The 21,008-nt window shown below is 39.7% G+C and overlaps 1 protein-coding gene across 4 annotated transcripts in view; it reads left to right on the top strand.

The window, feature by feature from the left end:
* ZNF385D (zinc finger protein 385D) overlaps window positions 1-21,008 on the top strand; it is a 447,035-nt gene that overhangs the window by 29,575 nt on the left and 396,452 nt on the right. Inside the window, exon 1 of one of the 4 annotated variants that reach the window (XM_063325174.1) lies at window positions 18,872-18,917. The exons of the other annotated variants lie outside the window; for them this stretch is intronic. Within the exon in view, the coding sequence (XP_063181244.1) occupies window positions 18,887-18,917 (31 nt within the window). The 5' untranslated portion in view covers window positions 18,872-18,886. Of the gene's footprint in view, window positions 1-18,871; window positions 18,918-21,008 lie in introns of those variants that run through there. 4 annotated transcript variants of the gene reach the window in all.

Here is a 21,008-nt window from a genome sequence, read left to right as displayed (position 1 = left end):
CCACTAGACCAGGCTGCTCAAAGCCCCATCCAGCCTGGCCTTGAACGCTTCCAGGCATGGGGCATCTACCACCTGTCGGGGCAACCTGTTCTAGTAACACCAGTAATACCTATTCCTGTTCCCTGTGCTAAGATATACTAATGGCTGCTGAAATTTCTATACTGTGTATTAACATCTGGTTGGAAGTGCTGTGCGTTTAAGCTGTGCATGGTTCTGGAAAAAAAAATGGGCCTGTTTTGCTGGTTATGGTTGGAATGTACTTTCTTGTAATAACAAAGCAAAAACTAAAGATGTGGTAAGTAAGTACCGTCACAGAAGGAGAGAAAGACAGGCAAGCACTAAATCAAACTAAATATGATGTACTTTGAGAAATGCTGCAGAGATTCGAGATATTTCAGTTATAAATTATTCAATTTCCAGGCTTGCTTTCCTAATAATGCAAGTTCATCCATAGAATAGTAGTAAGAGGCAGAGGCAATTATAAGTATTTTTAGCAAATAAGTATTAGAAGTTCCAAGTGTGCCATAAAACTGTTATACCTTTTCTAAACATTATATCTGAGCTACATATAATTATGATTTTTTTTGAATACTTTTAAGTTCATACGCTTTTGAAGTATGGAAATGGAATGTTTTGGCCTCCAAACATGCATCCTATCTGTGTATGCACTGTGCAATTTGTACATGGTCTGTACCTGATTAATGGTTGATCTGCAAATTTAGTCCCAAACAAAAATCTGTGTAATTTAGGAGACAAAGTTGCAAATTTTCTTGTATCCTTAGTGAGGGATTGAAAAAATTAACTGATAAATTTGTGTACAGGCTTATAGCTGATAACCTTTTGGAAACTTCTGATTTAATCTGCCAGAGCTATGGTATTTGGAAATTGACGGAATGCAAGATCAAAAATTCTATTTCCTGTGACTTTACAATAGAATAATATAGGATTATTTGCACTGTCTGTGTTCAGCATATTTTTTTCTCTGATTTACAGTGATGTATTATTTTGTACTTGCATATTTGTCTTGGAAAACTGCTGGGTTTTGTTTTATATCTGATTTGGGAGACAGGAAAATCTTGTCACAAAAATGCTTGTTTATCCACTTTTCTTATACGCCAGTATAATAGGTATTATAGTTTGAAATCCTGTTATTTTATAGAAATTCTTGCAGGGGGGATTTAAATCTTATGGTCTTATATTCACTTTTTTACTGAAATAAAAAATAAATGGTTTAGATGGTCTATTACTAGCCATAACATTTAGATTAAATGAACTAGAAAATAATCATGCTTGAGATACAGTGTCCATAGCCAGAACAGCATGTGAGTCTTTAAAACTGTCCTTCTATTTGTATTTGTTATTTATTCATCTCCCCCAGGAAGGTCAAGCTGGATGAACTATCTTTGGGTCAGTAAATGCACTGGAAAGGGGTTAGTTCAGAGACAGTGCCTCTCTGTTCAACATAGCTGGGTTTCAATTTATTAAAATTCCACACGCTGCATAAAAGCATTTCATGGTAACCAGGCAGTTGACCATGGATTTGTTTTGAAATTCAGTTAGTTCTGCAGTGACTAAGGATGTGCTGAAAGATCCACAGCAAAAAGTTTTCATGTGTATTCCTCGCAATTGGTTAGCAAAGTGAAGGTAACCTAGTCCATTGGGACAACTTCGAGGCCCATGAAAATTAGAGTTAAAGCCCAAGCCATTTCTTTCTTTTTTGGCTGCTCAAGTTGTTGCTTTCATTACCTCTTAATAAGCAAGGGTTTTGTTTGTTGCATTTGTAAATTACTATTGTCTCCCTCCCTGTTAAAAAAAAAAAAAAAAAAGTTTGCAAATAGCCATATAATAATAGGATATTAACAAAAGATTAAAGAAATTATTTTCTGATTCATTGATTGCAAAAAATTAATCAAAAGATGACTTGTTGGCGCTCAAAAGTCAAACAATTTCAGTAGTCTTTTGACTGTGAGTGAGTGAGCAGTGAAAAGTAACCAGAGCTAAAGGTCACTGAAATAAAAAGAAAAATTCCCGTGGTATAACGGGTTTTGCATTGGCGCTAAAGAGAAGAGCCTGGAATTAACACAGTACTTGCTCACCTCTCTTGACATGTTTTTCAAGTTAATCAATTGGGCAACTTGTGCTGCCCCCAGTGCCAGTGTTGTGTAATCATCCGTTGTACTCTATTTTCTGTTTGCCTTCTGTTAGCATTTGTGGAAAGCACAAAAGTGGAAACATTTAGATAAGCACTCAGATCCATGGTCACAGTTTAGATTAATGAGACTCACTTATATAATGTGGCCTTGAATTATTAGCCAGGCTTTCTTTGGGTTATTAAATCAGAGTTTTCCTTGTAAAAAAAACTTGCAAGTTTTAAAAGTATTGCGTACCAAATATTTACACACACACACACACACACACACACAGAGTGTTGCCTCTCTGTGGCATGTGGCCTGCTGGGGGGGCGTGACGTGAGCATCTCATGCCACTTGCTTTCTCTTGGCATAGCACCCCTCTGATCTCAGCACACCCCACGATACTTCAAAGGGATAAAGAGGTTTGCCTGCTGGTGCCGTTTCATTTATCATAACTGATTATTTCATCTCTTCGTTTTCTCTTGGAACAGTGAATGTTTTCCCCGATTTTACTTTAATAATGGAAAAAGTTCTGAGTGTGTTCTCCTTTCTGTTCTGTGTTTTGTTCTCATTCTGTCTGCCTCATCTCGTTCTGTCTGCCTCATCTCAGTCTGCCTCATCTCAGACTGGTTTGCTGGCAGCCTGCTCCAGTCTGGTGAGGCGGCGCAGTGGGTTTCCAGCTGATGCTTGCTCAAAATCATTGGGAAGTTGCAGGTCTCTGAGTCCCTCATGTAGCTATTTGTGCTGCTTTGACCTGTAGGCTTTTGCTTCAGGATGGGCTCCCTGTGTGTGCTGCTGCCAGTGGGACATCCTCTGCTAAGCGTGTGAGAACTTAGTCTGCCAGAAGGTTTTGGCAGTACCATCACTCATCAGATTCCATGAAGGTATTGATACCATTTGGGCATGACAGTTACTTGGGGAAGAAGAAAATAATAATAACTTTCCTTTTCAAATGCTTTTTAAAATTAATAACATCTTAATAAACTTTATTTTATTCATTTACTTGAAAGCAACCAATCAAATTTCAGCAACATTTAGTGAAGCAGATACACAATAAAACCTAAGCGTTTTCTTGGGTAACAAAAGGTGAGACCTTCACTCTGCAATTCAAGCTCATGAACAAGGCTACGCTTGCAGTCATGCCCAGGTGACCCGGCAGTCTTTATTTTACCCCAGAGCTGCAGATATCAGTCATCTTAAGAAAACATGATAAAAAATAGATTTGTAAGTAAATATTAAATATTGCAGAAATTGTGATGGAGTTGGTATTTTCATAATTCACAGCAGTTCCATTTCCCCTGAATGGACAGACTGATGCCTACTGTATCTTTATTGGAGAATGTGTTTTGTTTAGTTTTGGTTTTTTTGTTGGTTTGTTTTTTTAGTTTGAGTTAATTGAATACAGTAAAAAGGACTGGGGATTCTTTATGATTTCTTTTTAGGGAGATACAGTTAATTTTCTTTTGTGCCCAAGTTGATGCTTTCCTTTTCTCTTAGTATTGTTGAAGTGCGTTGATAAATGGTCAGGCTCAAACCTGAGATAGAGCTGGTGGCTGAACAGGGGAATGTATTCTCCCACTGGAATGTATTCTCCCACTGAAGTCACTTGAGCCTTTCCTCTTCCTTACCGTCTTTTCTCTCAGCCCACCAGGTGCTGGGATGAATTATTACTTCACTGGGTGACAGTCAGGGGCTAATCACATGAAGAGACTACTTCAGCTTTCTCTGTCATGAGCATTGCAGTTTCAAGCCGAGTGAATCTTAAGACACAATTTGAAGTCTTTTTCAGTGCCAGGAAATGGTAGGTACGTATATTTATAAACAGGGATATATGGACGTTGAGAAGTACTGCTATAACTTGTGTTGTGAGGCTTAGGAGATGTATGCTCAGACAGATTCTGTAGTATGAGAAAATACAAATAAAACCTTAATTAGGTGTGGAGTCTGCTGTTACTCATGTAAACACACAAATAAAGCCATATTTCTGTTCCATAGCGTAGCTGCGATGATAACATATGGCCTCCAAGCTTTTAAGATCTTTTTCTGGAACCATTTATGTATCATTAATACTTAGGCCTTCTGGTAGGGAATAAAACAGCATTTAGGAGCGTTCCCTTACCCATTGCCTTTTCTCTCTGCCTCGACATGTAAGCACGTGGTTGGTTGAGGTGGGATGAAAAGCGAGCCAGAGCTGTTTAGAACACCCGTTTCAAATACCGGGTGTCCACCCTATTATGCATTTTTCCTAATATAAAATGTCACCCGCAATCAGAGGGTTTTCTGATATTCTGATACACAGTAAATGTACGAGTTTGCAAATTACCTAGACTTTTCCCAGTGCAGTGATCTTGATGCATGACAATCACTATGATTCTTTACTATCAATTAGGGTCTACATTTTGGAATCCTGATGCATCTAAACAAGAGTGTATCTGTACCTAGAGAAAAAGATATGTTGTGCATGTAAGTGAAGTGCTAGTATTTGAATGTGCGTAATTTTCTCTCTTGCACTTGCAAGTGACATGCTTTAGAAGAAACATTTTCTGTTGGAAACTTTTTGCTTGCACAGATAATTAAGGGGAAAAAAAACACAGGGGGATTTTCTACATCTTATTTTTTTGTCTAAACAAGGGCTTCTTTACTCTTTGGTTTCATGGCTGTGTCCAGAGGAGAGCTACCAGTCTGGTGAGGGGTCTGGAGACCAGGTCATATGAGGAGAGGCTGAGGGAGCTGGGCATGTTTAGCTTGGAGAAGAGGAGGCTGAGGGGAGACCTCATTGCCCTCTACAACTACCTGAAAGGAGGTTGGAGAGAGGTGGGTGTTGGCCTCTTCTCCCAAGTAAATAATGACAGGACCAGAGGAAATGGTCTGAAGTTGCGGCAGGGGAGGTTTAGATTAGATATTAGGAAGAATTACTTTACTGGAAGAGTGGTCAGGCACTGGAACAGCCTGCCCAGGGAGGTGGTTGAGTCACCATCCCTAGAGGTGTTTAAGAAACATCTAGATGTGGCACTTCAGGGCATGCTCTAGTGGCAGAGATTGTAGGTTGGTGGTTTTTCTTGTGTGTGTATGGTTGGACTCGATGATCTCAAAGGTCCTTTCCTACCATTATGATTCTATGATTTTATGGATGAAGAAACTGTGGAAGAATTTATATTTGTTCTCAGACAAGCCTCGTTTGCTAGGCTTATCTTCATCCTGGGGAAGGAGTGTGGGTGTGTGGTGGGGGTTAGGGTTGGTGGGGATCCCAGGTGAGGCTGTTCAGGGCAATTACTGCCTATGCAGGTGCCCCTGGGGTCCTGGCAGTCACATCAAGAGAGCAAGAAAGAGTTGAGATCAGTCTGCAACCTTTCACTCGGTGGAGTCTCCAACTGGGTCCCTCTCTTCTATCCAGGTATTAATTTTCTTGTTAAATTATATTAACAATAAACCAAACATTTCTTTTGATAATTTGGTACTTCAGTTGTCTTGATGTAGCTGAAATTTTATGAAGGCGAGCAATCTGGATCTAAGGTATGTGGAAAATTTGTTTGTGCAGCATATTGTTTGGCAGAGTAGAAATTCTTTGCAGTGGCTTTTTTTTTTTTTTTTTGTAAACTGTAGGCTTTCAATTAAATAAGCAAAATGCAAATAAACCTGGGGATTAAAGTTATTACCTATTTTGATATTGAATCTTATTTTATGTGCCGCATTCATTTTCAGGCTTTGAGTTGTTGAAGGTGCACCTAAATGCATCCTAGATACTAACAGGAGTAAACCTGGAGCTTTTGGAAGAAAACAGTCGGGGTTTCTGGCACGTGGGCAGTTTTGGAAGCAGTGTGGGAATGTTAGAATAAGCCTATTAGCTGAATGTTTCTGCAGAAATGTTTGCCAGTGCTGAAATTTGCGTTGTTATCTTTAGGTGTTGGACTTTATGAGATACTGGAAAGACTGAAGCAATTCTTACCATGTTGCAGGCTGTCCCAGTGCTCAGAAGGCTGCGTTGCCCTGTGTTGCCCTGGTTTTACTTCCGAGCATGGGGGTTAGAAACCGAGCTCTATTTTTCTAGTAAATAAATAAATGAATAAAAAGGCAGCAGAGCAGTGAGGACTGGGTAGCAAAGCAATATCCAGGTCTCAAGGGGTCACAAGAGAATGATTATGGGAATGACACCTGCTTGTGTGTCTCTGAATGAAGTGCATTTCTGAGGCCAGGTTGTGCAAAGAGTTAATGATGTTTTAATCAACTTTGGGTGAGGTTTTTTTTTTTTTTTTCTTTGTGTCACCTGCATCTCTTCATTAAGTATTTAGGAAGATGATTTGAGGTTTTGTGGCCCATCAGAAATGTAAGCTGGGGCTTGTAGGGATGTATCCTGTAAGCTCCAGCAAGGATCCAGACTGGCTGTTTGAACTGCTCTAAGTTTAAGAACTTTTGCTTACTAGAGGAGAAAAACGAGGCCGTAGGAGGTCACATCTCCTCCCCACAGGTGTGTTACTCTCCCCATTGGCAAGGGGCGGGAAATTGTACCTTACGTAAGAAATGTGGTGTTCAAGATTACCAGGCAGAAGCACTACAAAGTTCAGATTGCTGTCAGGAGGCATGCTAATTGTCTTCTATTCTCCTAGTGAAATGTACTTAGAGTAGCTTAAAATAACGTAAACCAAGGCCTCTGAAAGACTTTTAAATGGATAATAGTAATTGCTTGCACTCCAAAAACCAAGAGGAGAGTACAGCAAAAGCCTGCTTTTTATAGCACAGTTGGATACCAAGGCTTTACTCTCATAAACCTGCTCTGGTCTTTCAGTTTGTTCATAGAGTGAAGGTACTTGCACAGCTGTGAAATAATTTTGAAGTGTATTTATTTAAAACCTTCTCTAAGGAGTACTATCCTGAGGTGGGAAACTTGTTTTCTGGAGAGCCCCAATGGGATACCAGTTATCCAGTGTTCCTTGAGCATCCTTCATCTCAACACAGTGCAGGGTATATTATGCACTGAAGTCTGTTCAACAGCAAAAAAAGACACGGTTTGGAATGGGAATCACATTTGGGCTACTTTACACAGCAGGGGCATCTGTTTTAAGGATGCTGAAGTTCACAGGTTTTAACAGGACATCTGGGAGGCACTGCACCGAAGCCAGGCCAAGTACATTAAGTGCTTGGGAAAGTATCAGTAAGTGTGTAACCTGCTGTGGACCCTCTTAGAGAGTGCAACGTGTTCCCCGCTCTGCGGCACTAAGCGGAGATGTCCTAGCGTTTTATGAGTGCAGATACTGAAATTCTATTTGACTGTTGTGCTGTAGCACAAGATAGTGGAGAAATCTTGCATTTGCTGCTTCCCATGAACTTTTTTAATGCCTCCAGTCAATCTGAGTAGCAGTATCTCACCAGCTGTTCCAGTTTGCTCCAGAATTGTTATGTGCAGCACTCCCACAGCATTTTGCTTTAGTAGTGAAACTAATCCAGGCAAACTTTGGAAGACAAAATGCAAAAGCTGCTACAGCCTGGTTATATACTACGGTGATATTTCTGGTATGTATGTGAAAATAACTGTATTTGAAGAGTTCCAGATATATGTAACAGTGTGTTTTCTATGACAAATACTTTAATTACTTGTATGCGTTCTTGTTCTCCAGTGGTGGATGATGAGCTATTTATTCTGTCCTAGTAGTAAAGACTTCTGTATTTTGCTACTGAAAATTGTGGATTCTTTTCCTTGAGTCACTGCTCAGGCTGTGTATAGCTAGCTATAGATTTTGATATCACATATGTAACATGTTTAAAAACGTAGAGAGACAGCATTTGGATGGCACTGTATTCTTTTTCCACCCTCTCCTTCGCCATCCCCCCCCATCAACAGGCTTCCAAACTTCAGTTTCTCTTTCAAAAGCAAAATGTAATAATTTGGTGCCTAGAGAAACACCTAAAGGTTATGAAGAAGTTTGCTGTTCTGATAATTTGACAGTGATCTTGACTGAATTTTTTCTTCTTCCTCAGTATAAAATTGTGCATGAAACGTAATTCCTGACCCTGTATATTTTATCATTTGCAAGTCAAGAGATTTGTGTTCAGTTATTGATGTTATTGTCACAGTTGAATACAAATATGGTGATCTTTGTTATGGTATTAGATGAACACTTCCTAGTGACTCTTCCTTTTTTTTTTTTTTTTTAATTCAGGGTGGAATTAAATTTGAGCAATTCAAAACCAAATGCACTTAGGAAAGTATGGGAAAACTGATGAGTGATCATATTTTAGTGGGTGTGGATTTTCCTAGAATAAAGAGGAAAGAAAGAATAGAGGGAAATCGGAAAAGAAAATGGTGTAGTGGCACAGATTTTAATACTGATAGTAACTGGAGGAGAAGTTTGAGGACTAACATTTGTTTTCTTGTATAGCTCAGCTCATTAACTGGGACCTAAATAGGTTCCTTTGGATCTCTTTGGCAGGAGAGATAAAGCAGTTGGGCAATGGCTAATGTGTTTTTATCCAATAGCTAGGGCAGGGGATGATAAAGCTGGTTGAAATATATTTTCTGGCTGTAGGCAGAGAAGAATTAATTAAGATTTTTTTAATTCTCATCCGAGTGAGAATTTATACCTTGGAATTTACAGCATGGTTAAAGTTGACTATAATTTTCTTTGAAAAATCATATGACAAGCAAGAAAACATTAGAGTATGCTTACTTGTAAGCATTTAAGAAACAAAAAAAGAAATTCTTTATCGTTTTCAGAACATTGATAGAATAAAAATACTGCAGAAATAGAAAGGTTTAAGTTAGACAGACACTGACTTCTAAGTTTAAATGAAAAAAACAAACCATAAAACTATTAGGCATGCACAATCTAGCCCTGCATTAGGATCACTCAGGGTAGAATTTATTTTAAGTTTGTTATTGATGACTCTTAACTCGTAAACCAGCTTGAAGTAATACCCAGTGACTGTGATGACTCTTTAATTATGAGGGCACAGCTAATCAGCTGAAAGTTGTCCTCTTGCTGAGTTCTGCCAAGAAATTGTCTTGACACCAGCAGATGCTTTTTTTTTTCTTCATTTTTTTGTTAAGGTTTTTCAGTGGCTTAAAATATATATTATGAACTGTCATATGTGGAACAAACTCGGTGCTGGTACGATGGCGCGAGTGACTTGTTTACGCCAATACCAGTAAAGCAGTCTGCAGCTGTTGGAATGGAATTTTGTTGTAGTAGGTCATCTTACAGAAGAGGGTATTAGCTAGCTGGAGGAGCCATGAGGGAACAGTCTTTATTGAGCACAAATGTGTCAGGCCTGCTTTGTTAAATACAGCATATATTTTTTCAAAGATTTATTGTATAATTGCCTTGATGAGATGAGGAAAAAAAAGTGCCTGGAACTAATCAGAGAGCTACAATTCATTGGTTTTAATAATCATTATTTTTCCCCTTGTGAAATGCAGGTGCTTGGTTTGAGTGTGAGGATGGTGGTGCTTATCTTCTGCGAGCTTTGATTAATATCTAATTCTTTGCATCATGGAAGGAGCTAATCAGATATTCAATTTGCTAATCAGCTTCTCAATTTGATTAGTAATGTACTAATCACTTAAGAAAATCAAATGTGACATACGTTTAAGGTTTTTGACTTAAAGTTACAACTGTCTTTGAGGGTGGGGAGGTAGGAGGATCTGCTTACTACTGCCAGTTTGATGCAGCGTTAAGTCCGAGACAGCTGCAGCCCCTCCAAGAGTACCAGAGAGGAGGGAAAGCTCAGAAGCAGATGCTGCAGGACTCACTCTTATGGGCTGCACTTGAACTTGCATCCCTGGTGCCTGCTGCTTTTCCTCGTCAAGAGTGAAAGTGAGAAAGCAGCGTCCCCACTGCTCAGCTGATTACTTCTGTTCTCACTCTTGGAATTTCAATGGGATTTCCCTTTTGTAAGCTTTTTTTTTTTTTTTTTTTATTTTAACATATCCTGACTGTGGAAAATCTTATTTTTAGTATTTAGTTTTGCTTCATGACAGGTGTCACTGAGAAGGTGGCGATATGTGAAATAGTCACCAGTGGCTTAGGGTTTTTTCTTTGCGCTCTCGACAGGCACTGCTACTTGGAGCAATGGGACTGTTACTTTTGTCTTCACGGGAGAAGCCTTTGCTGGCCATCGTCTGTTTCCTTTTCCTGTTGATTGCGAAACGCTCTCTCTTCATGAAGTTGTCAAAACTTTTTTCCTTTGTTATTTTGTTGTTTTGTTTTTTTTTTTCCTCTGCATATTTGCCTTTTTCCTGATGAGAAGTGGACAGTGCTTTGCCACTGCTTTTGTTGTACATAGGTTGTTTCATTTATGCTTGCTCATTTGCTGATGCTCGAGGTGTCTTACTGAGCCTGGACTCTATTAAAATGAGTGGCAAGAGGAGCTGTACCTGCGCCCTTGTAAACATATTAAAAGATAGTTAGCTGCTTATATGCAGCTTTGTTCATTAGTAATGCTTTCTGTGTGTTACAGATCTGTAGGGATATCTCTGCTAGGCCACAATGGCTGTGTTTAAATCCAGACAGGGAAATGAACTGGGGAGTAAGCTATTCTTTCTATATGCTTCCCACTTACAATGTTGTATACGTTAATGAAACCAAAGTCAGATGAGCCATCTACTGAGGACATAAGAAACTGAACTGCGTGCCTTTGTCAGAGAACTTGTTACGCTAGAGAATTTAATGGACTTTATGACCTTAATTGTTTTTTTGGTTCAACTTTAAAAACACAAAGTAGCATTTTAATTATTTTTTAATAAATATTTAATTTCCACTTAAACAATTTTGTACCTTCAGCTTGTAGATGGCTCCATCCATCTCTTCACTTGTCCATTGCCTGGCAATACTTGCAGCGGCAACTGGCTGAATATTGGTCCAAATAAGAATAGGGCATTTGTAGTTGGAGGCTGAAGGCATAATTGGGATGGCAATGTTATCTAGCCCTGTGAATGTGCTCCCTTTGTTTATCTTTACATAATGAGTAGGGGAATGGATGTATCCCATCTGCTTCAAGTAGATTTAATATCAGCAGTAGCAAAAAATGTGCTTTTAATCAGTTTTTGTTTGACTAAAAACCAACACGTGCTGACCATGTATTTCAGCCTGAGAGCTGAATGATAAATATTGTGATTATCGTTTTTCATATGCTGCCTTCTAAAAGCCAGGATGAGTTTGGCCTGTGGATGATGGAAAAATGTCATTTTAAAACGTAGGAACATCAATTCTGAAGTTGTGGTAGTCTTCAGCTGCCTCTGCCTGAAGTAGTTCAAGTTAAATGTTACACTGTTTGCAGGCATTCTCTAGGGAATGGGCATGCAGAATACAAGGCTACATTTTAATATTTGATGATCATTGAACAGCCCTCACTTTTTTTCCAGTCTTTTGATGTGTCGAGATAGAAGGGTGAGTCTAAATTTTACCTTGAACTGAGATTCAAGAAGTGTGGGAGTATTTGTATTTCATTCTCTATTTTAGAGTCGGATGACCCTCCGAAGTTCAATAGGGCAGAGGCAGAAAGGCATGACAAAGCTATTAATGACATTTCCAGAAGGAACCTGATCTTGTTCTGGGGTGTAAGTGAGGAACACTTTGCTAAGATGGTGTTCGGATTCATGAACTTTGATTATGTTTTACTTCAGTGTGCATAAAGGATTATATTCTCATGCTAGAGCAAAGTTTGGCTGCTTTGTTTTTCTGACGCTGTTAGGCCAAAGGGCTTTCGGGGTCAGCCTGTGTCAGGACAAGCCGAGGGAAAGAGGGAGAGAGGCTGTGGCTAAGCCAAGGCTGCATCAAGGACTGGCTGAGCGGTGTTTTGCTTGCGGAAAAAGTATATTGCCAAGCACTGAAAGCAGCTTCCCCCTTCGCTATGAATCCATAACAGGATATTCCTCTAGGAGTATTGTTTTGACTTCATGAATATTTAGTTCGCAGTGTGTTTTGAATGCGTGGCTACAATACTTCCATCTTAAATACCGCCATTAACAAAGACAGAAAAAAGAGGATGGCATCAGTTAAGACAGAGACAGGGGAGTGTGTGTCTTTATATATGCTCAATTAGCCTTAGAAACTACTAATTTATGGCCAGATTGTGGCACTAATGCTCACAGATGGAATAGGATATTGTGGAAAGATTCTGCCCAAATGGCCGAGGCTGCATGTGCTTTCTCCTTGGAAGGAAAGGTACGGAGAGGATATTCCCAGTGTGGTTCGGCAGTGCCTGCAGCGTGGCATGTCCCGTACCTTTTAACTGCGGTGTCGCTAGCCATGAAAAACAAACAATCCTGTGGTTCAGTCCTCATATTTCTTCAGCCTATTCTGCCTGTCAGTGGGAGTGTAGGGTGCTGACGCTTCTGGTATCTTTCCAAAGAGTGTAACAGCTGGGATTCAGACTTGTGCAGTTTCTTGTTACTCTGTCATTGGTATTTCTGGGGAAAAAAAAAAAAAATAATTAAAAAACCCCAAAACCCTTAACACCAGATCTGGGCATGTGTCACATGGCTCTTTGGCAAGCACTCAAAAGAGCATTCTGCTTTCTGGCATTTCCCTCACAGTAAATATGCGCAGTTGCCTACTGGTGCTCAAATGGTATGTGATAATGAATTTTCCCAGAGGAATGGGAATGTTATAGCAGCCTTCTTAATAAGGCAATAGCTTTTAATAATACTAATACGCTCCTAGTTATCGAGAATAAGTAAGATATTTCCTATGGTGTCATGCTCAAAGAAATGTGAGACTTTCACTAGGTTGTAAATAAATCTGCCTGCTCCTTCTAAAGAACCAGAGACTGCGATAATGGCATTCAAAATGATGCTGACATCAGCCCAGTGGTTCTTGCCACCACTGAAAGAGCAAATAGTTGCCATTTAATTCTAATGCAGCGAGATAGCCTGGAGCTAAATAATACATTTTTGTTAGTAATTATTTAGCACAATCCCAAACTGCAAAATAAATTTACATACGACTTGTCCCTTGTTGACTATCTTACTTAGAGGGTATATGGGAACACAGGAAGGAAAATGCCTCCAAGAAGATGGTTTGTTTGCGTTATTTCAACTGTTAACATTATCAGAAGCCTTTAAATAAAAATGAAATATAAATAAGTTACTGTTTTTAAACATTAAGAACTCCTGCATGCAATATTTAACAATATTCCATCAAAGAGATTACCTTTTTATGTGAAAAGGAATGTATGAATACGAAAACACTTTCCTCTGTCCTTAGGTATGGAACTCTGGTTGGTTTTATTAACGTACAAATAATTGAATATATACAGTGAAGGCTGTGTGAAATTCCTCCTCTATTCATTCAGTAATTTGAAAAAAGATTAATTATTAACTTACAAATCTTTGCGGATTAATTTTTACATAGCTTTAAACCGCGGTGCTGGTTGTATTGAACCGAAGGTGAAACGTGGCGGGGGCTCATTTGTAGGCGATGATGTGAGCCCTGCTCTTTGTGCTTAGCTGTGATCGTTGAACCTGCGTGCTTCTGAATGAGCTGGACGTGAGCGGGGGTGCTCCTTGGGGCTGTGAAAAACCTTGCCCTATTGGGACACCCTCCCTCCTCACCTGTGCCCTTGCCGGGCTATTGAGGGCGCCCCGACCACCTTATCCTCCAAAGGAAACATGCTGGAGCGCTGTATACAGGGCTCAGGCAAATCCTGAAAATTACTGATGAGTAAAGAATAACGTTTAACAAACTTCCTCACTGGAAAGTGCTGTTCCTAATTTACACCATATTGCTCTTTTTTTATTTTACCTTTACATCCCTATGATTTGGTTCCTCTAAGCCAGCACCAGTTGCACCATAATTGCAGCTATTCTCTTGTTGCCCCAGAATCACAGTCCTGCATTGTCAAACACTGATGCTCAGTATGTATTGAACAGGATAGCACAAGGTCACTTTTTCTGGGCGTCTTTCTAAGACATGGAGTGTTTTACTGGCTGACAAGCATCTCTTCTATGAGAGAAGGTTGGGAGAACTGGGACTCTTCAGCCCGGAGAAAAGAATGCTTGAGGGGGATCTTGTCAATGTGTATAAATACCTAAAGGGTGTAAAGAAGATGGAGCCAGCATCTTTTCAGTGGTGCCCAGTGACAGGACAAGAGGCAGTGGGCATAAACTGAAACACGGAACACTAACTTTGAACAGCAGGAAACGCTTTAGTTGCTGTGAGGGTGACCAAGCACTGGCACAGGTTGCCTAGGGAAGCTGTGGATTCTCCAACCTTGGGAGGTATTGAAAAGCCACCTGGACATGGTCCTGCTCCACTGGCTGTAGGTGGCCCTGAGCCACCCTGTAGGTGGTTACCTACTTGAGCAGGGAGGTTGGACCAGGTGATCTCCAGAGGTCCCTTCCTACCTCAACCATTCTGTGATTCTGTGGTGTGTTACAGTTTTTGTTGTACAGTCATTTATCATTTGTGTTTGACTTTTAGACAAAAAAGAGGAAAAAAAAAAAAGAAAGCATTAAAGGAAACCTAGTAGGCTTTGTTTGAACAGATGGATTGAAAAAGAAGGGAAACACAGTCCTTTGGGTTAGCTGGAGCTGTAGATCTTAGTCCTCCGAGTGTGGCAAAGTTAAATCTGGGGCTCCCAAACCGGCCTATGGCCTAGTTTGTCTGATCTAGGCATACCCAGCAGTCACTGGGTGGTACTGGAGAGGCTGCTCAGGCACCGCAGAACGGGAATACGCACTGCCTGGTCGGGACTGAGAGCTGCTGAAGCTGCTGCGATCACTTGCAGCCCTTCCTTGGCACGTAGACTGACTATAGATAAATGGGGGAACTAATTATGTTTTTGTAGAGAGAAGGAACAGAACAAAAAAAAAAAAAGCTGAGATGGTTCATCAGTGAAGAAAGATATATGTGGAAAAATCTGCCAAAAATGCCCCTCTGTGATACTTCAGGTTTCAGTGATTACTGGTGTTCACAGGCTGGGTTAGAGGAAGCAGGATGCTGCGTGCTCAGATACGTCCTCTCAGACTAATAGATAGGTAGCGAGGGCTCGCATTGATTTGTAAAGTGCATCTTGACAGAGCTGCTTGAAAGTCTGGGAGTTTATTACCCAGCCCGGTCTAAAGCTGCAGGAGTTTGTGCCTGAAGCAGCTGCCTGCGATAATTTTTCTCCAAATCAAGTCCCTTCTGTTTGAAAAGGAGTCAGATTGATAGTGGCTTTTCTGGGATGAATTAACAAGATCTTTATGGTAGCGTTATGTAGGCTACGCCGTGTCCACTCAGGGTGTAGGATGTAAGTCCCACCATCCCCTTCCTTGCCTGCAGCCTGGCTGTCCCTTCTGCCTGAGTGGATAGTCCTTGAATTTGAAGCAAGGCCTACATGAACGTTTTGTATGCTGCTTAGTTCTAGTGTAAATGAGCTTTTTTTTTTAAGAGACCTTTTTTGTTCTTGGGTGCCTTAATACGCAGCATTGGCTTCTCTGTTTTCCTTTGGGACAGGTGATGAGGATGCTTTTATCTTTCTGAGGCAATCTAATATAAAACAGATGAGAAGAAGAATGACAGCAATTATAAACGTTTCCTTTGATAACCATTATTTTTATTGGTGATGCTTAAAATTTACGCGCAGAATAATTTTTCTGTGTTTTTTTTTGTTAAAACTTTTAAAGTTAAGTTTCATTCACGGGAAATTTTATAGTGGGGAGAAGAGCTTTTAATGTGCATTTGCTAATTTTTAACAAAGTGAACTACAGCATTAAAATATTCTGTTTACAGTGACAAGAAGTGAGTGCAAATCAGGTTGTAAAGGTGGCAAAGTTGAATGTTTTGTTTTTAAATATTAATTTGGAGTGCCTCATTCTGAGGCAAGTGCATATGAGGGAGGTGGTAGATTCAACCGCATTTGAATCGAGCCCTGAACTGTGATTCACAGTAATTAGATTATTAACATTTGCTATTAAAATATGTACAATTGTATTCAGCTGCATTCATCCTTAAGATGGCCCATTAGCAAGCAGGCAGACCTCAGAAAGCTCCTGGGGTTTTCTGAAAAGACATGGCATTTTATTGTAATGCAGAGGAAAGGAGAAGCACAGCACGGTTCAGGCACCTGTATCACCGTGGCAATTCATTCAAGCTTTCTTTTAATTGGCTAGCCTGGGGTTGACTTGCTTTTCAAGAGAGTCACATTTGGGGAATAAGGGAGCTAGATCATCCTCAGACTGTGACCCTCAGCGCAGAGTGAAGACCCGGAGCTGCTCCCCACTTCATGGGGATGAGGCAGACGTGTAGGGAAAATCTGGGAGAGCCTGAGGTCTGTCTCACCGTTGTTTCACCAATCAGCCACAGTACTTGCTAGGTGTGGGGCAAGGGAATTTTTATTTTCTCCCCCCCCCCCCCCCAACTAGAAACCCTAGACAACCTACTCTTCCCACAGAATAAAGCCAAGAAACAACTCGCTCTGGTTTGGTTCTCTGTAGCGAGGCTGCTTGTTATTCCTAACTTGGGCGAGTGGACTTGCTGATGGTGTGCAATCACAGGATTGAAATGTTTTGGCCTCGTCAGTCCGTTCTTTAGCAAAGCCAGAAAGATCTGAAAATGGTTGTTCTTTCTCATGGCTAAATTATAAATTGATAAAGGTTTCCTTGCACAGAATACCTTGAATTTATTGCTTTAGATGTTTTGACTTCTTGAGTTGGAACCATTTAACACCATGAATCTGGTTGGTTTTTTTTTTCTCTGAAGTAGGCTTTAATTCATGGATTAATAAACTTTCCTTTTTTTAAATGGCATGTTACCATGTATGGTATGCTTCTCAAGTACATTATTTAGGGAGAAGCATGTTGTTTCTAATCAATTACATGCCTTTCTACATGCTAGTAATGACTTCATAATTAGAGCAAATAAAGTGCATTAGATTTCAACATGTAGTAAATAGTGCTATAGCACTAATGTTGGTTTACACCGAAGGTGTAAAACCCATCTAAGGAAGTGGAACAAGGAGGTAAATTACTGAGATGTTGAGTGACATGTAGTAACCTGAGAAACCAGATTCTGAAAATAGAGCTGAGTGACAAATGTAATTATGGATTTTATCTGTGATATTCTGCTAAAACCCAAGGAGCCATCAAAAAAAAAAAAATCGTCTTCGGTATAGTGGCCTTCTTTCGAGCTTTTCCTTTGAGTAGCTTTGGAGCTTTGGTGAGCTTTCTGTGCCTAGGCTGAACTGAAGACTAACTGTGTGGAAGCCCCCGGCAGCCGACCCCTGCCTCTAGAGGTACAGAAAGATGGCATCATTTATCACAGGTTGTACCACGAGTAATGGCTATCTTGTATGAAGCGGTGACCAGTCGCCTTCTCTGGCTGGAGAGTATAATCTCTTAAATGTCTCGGCACTGTATACCGCACGGAGCTAGGATCATCAAACTGTATGCAGGTGGATTGATTTTTTCAGTTGCTTGACTACTAGGAAAAAAAATGAAGCACTGGAATTGAGATAAATGGCAAAAAGGAGATGTTATTACAAATATTATAGATCACCTTGGTTTTATACAGATATTGCCAAATAGTAGAAGCGTGTAGAGGCAGAAATGTGTTTAATGCCTCTTGTAAGCTTCTGCTGTTCTGCATTTCTGTGCTGTCATTATTTGAAGGCTGGTGCTAAAAGATGAGGGAAATACAATTATTTCTTTAGGCTAATTTCTTCTCAAACCTTTTCTCCCCCCTCCCAAATCTACATAAAGTTTTAGCTATTGGTGTTTTAAGATAGTGCAACTGGAACCAGGTCAAGACAGCATTCTTAATGTGCATGTCAAATCGCTCAACCCTACCACAAGACGATGAATCCTTCAGACTTCTAGGTCCTGAGCTCGCTTGTTAGAGGAAACAGGCATATCTATACAGATTTGCATCACCAAAAACTGCAGTAAATATATTGACAACATGTTTCCAATTAATTGCATTGGAAAATTCTGGCACTTCTTGATATTTGTCTGCTCTCTTTTCTTGCTTGTGCCTACATGAAAATATGAGTGTGCTTATGTGGCAGACTTACTGTTGTTTGTTTAGTTATAACTGGAAAAAATAAACGCATAGCCCTGCTACAGGGCTTTCTCCTTGTGAAATGATGTTTTCTGGCCATGCAGCTTGCTCATGCCAGGGGGTTCAGAGGTGTCCAGGGCAGCCCACAAGATGGATAATGCAGCATAACTCCTATCTTTGCTGGTCTCCTTCAGCCTGTGTCAGACTGGGTGGTTCCCTCTTCCAGTTGAGATAAGAACTTGGAAATACAGCAACAGACCTGTCCAGTTATGTCCATATGGGGGGACGGAACGGCTCTTCTCTCTTGCTGGGCACTGCAGTGTCCCCTCTGGAGACCCATATCAACATGGCGGGAGGCTGAGGGAGCTGGAGGATGCTGCTGGAGGTTTTCTTTCATGGCCATTCATCTAGCATGTACCCTCTCATATCTGCCTTCAGCCTATTGCCTGCTGGGCTCCGCTGCAGTACATTATTGCAGGAGGTAAATGAAAGAAGTCTGATGAAAACTGGAGACTGAAGGTGAGAAACGACAGATGATATCTTCCAGAGTACCCTCTTTAGTTGTGGCTTGGGAATGGGAGGCTGTTGCTCAAATACTGTGTTTTCTCTTGTCTGTTCAAGGGCACCCTAAAAAGGGAAGGTTGTGAGTGTTCTTGGACTATGGCTTGAAGCAGGATTATTGCAGTAAAGATTTATTTTCTTTCAATATTTCAGCTCTTTCCTGCTCCAACACCATCTCTGGGCAGCTGAGATTTCAGTCATTTTTAAATACGTTTCGTCAAGATGCCTTTGGGATGCTCCCTGAGACTTCCTGGTAATTTCATTAAATAACTGCTGATAGTTATCCCCAAATTTCATTTTGATTGACTTTATTAAATGGGCTTTGACTTTCTTGACATTTGAGAAGAAAAAGCTTCTCCTGGCATTTGTAAATGTTCAGGTTGCTTTTTTTTTTTATTTAAAGTTTGTAATTAAGTTTTATGGCAAGACTTGCAGTTGTTTCTCTGCTATTTGAGTATGTGTAAGTAGAACTGCTATCATGTTTTCCTTTTTAGCTTCATTATGTTCATTTCTGTACTTAAAATTCTCTGAAAGTTTTCTCAGACATCTTGAATGTAGCTGTTTTAAGAGATCCTTTAGTTAATCTGGTAAACTTGAATTATTTTTAAAGTGCGTGTATAGATTTGCATAATCAGCTCTCTGGAAGGTGTCTAATCTTTAGTGTTGTTCACGAACAGCACCTCATAAAATTTCGCCTTCAATTCTGATCTGGGGCTTTTAGACAAATAATTTAAATGTCAGATTTACAATTATTAATTGTAAAAGTTAAGAAAATGTAAACTTTTTGTGCCTGATGACAAACCTGAAACTTTTGAACTCCATGTTCTCAGCAAATTCCAAATTTAGTGAGCAGCTGGGGTGAAAGTGACAAGCCATTACTAATTAAATTAAGAAAAAATTAGCATGCTTCGGGCAAGCTGATTACTTGGGCTGTTTTAATGGCTATTTGATGGTAGGTATGCATTTTATTTCCCTGGCAAAATGTTGCATGTAGGAACGGAGCTTGAAGTGCCTTTGAGTTTTACCCCCCCAAAAATTAACTTATGTAGGAAAAATGAAATGAAGGTAGGTAAAAATAAATTATTAAAAAAAACCAAAACCAAACAAACAACTTACAAAGAAAATAGATGAAAATGATGAGGTGATGATTAAAACACTGTAAATAGTGGCAGAGTATATTGTAGAACGAAAATGAAGAAAGGTAGATGAGAGTGTTAGAGAAAAACAGTGACGACTTTGTCCTCCCAGTTCTAGATGGAATATACTTAACACATTATAAAGGGATGGGAAATGCCTATGAGGGGGCAAAAAGCATCTGGCTACAGTAAGCTCTGACTCTGGGAAAAGTAAGAGAAACTGAGGACCACAACATAGCTGGAATTAGCGTCAAGAAAAGAATTGTAGGCTACAATTTAATAAAATGAGGGAAAACAAAACATTTCTTTGGTTTCCTTTGTAATGTATTCGGGGAAATACCGCTATTCATGTTGAATATTATATAACAGAATTGAGTGGAAAACAATTGCAAATTCACTCAAACTCCAGTTTGTTGTGAGAAATACAGCTAATAAGCATTTACGTGAAGCAATAGATGTGTCGTCTTTTTTTTTTTTTTTTTAAATAGCTAATCTTTGAGGAAAAATACCATCCTCACTAATTCTAATTTTAAACTGCCTTCTGACCCTTGGCTCATTCTGGACAGCATAGCTCCCGCCATATTACAGGAGACTAAGATTTAAGTTTACATCCCAGCAAAATATGCTTAACAATATAGATACTCTCATGATCACTTGTCTTGAAACATTGTCGGTCTATTTGTTATCGCTGTCTTTTTGGAAAATTCCAAACCTTCCCGTGTTTTGCAAAACCAGTCTTGCAAATGTCCATATAGGACTTTAGAGGATTTCCAAAGGGGAAATAGCTTTTATTTAGTTGTGGCTTTACGTTTTCTTTCTCAGCTGTTCTGATACCTATTCCTGTAGAATAGTAGCTCCCAAAGATAGACCCTCTTCGAAGCCTTGGCCTACGTACATAAGCATCGGTACTTTCTGAGAACAAGTCCAGAATTTTCTGATCTTTCTCTACATATATCTTAAATGTAAAATCCATGTACAAATACGTATCCCAATAACTTCTGAAATTATATATGTACTTCTTAAGTATTTATTACATATATAAATTTAAGGAGTCTGTACCTAGACAACAAGGTAGACTTACTTTTGACAGCATATCAAATAGCAGACAAATGCTTTTGAAATGAATCTTAAGACGTGCATTCTGTTTGGGCAGCAAGCAAAATGATACATATATTTATGTTTTTTTTCTTCTCTTAGGTATTACAATA

This window comes from Chroicocephalus ridibundus, chromosome 2 (genome assembly GCF_963924245.1).
Source record: "Chroicocephalus ridibundus chromosome 2, bChrRid1.1, whole genome shotgun sequence".
NCBI classification, from domain to species: Eukaryota; Metazoa; Chordata; class Aves; order Charadriiformes; family Laridae; genus Chroicocephalus; species Chroicocephalus ridibundus.
Note: the sequence above shows the minus strand (reverse complement) of the source record. Positions and strands in the feature narration are given on the sequence as shown.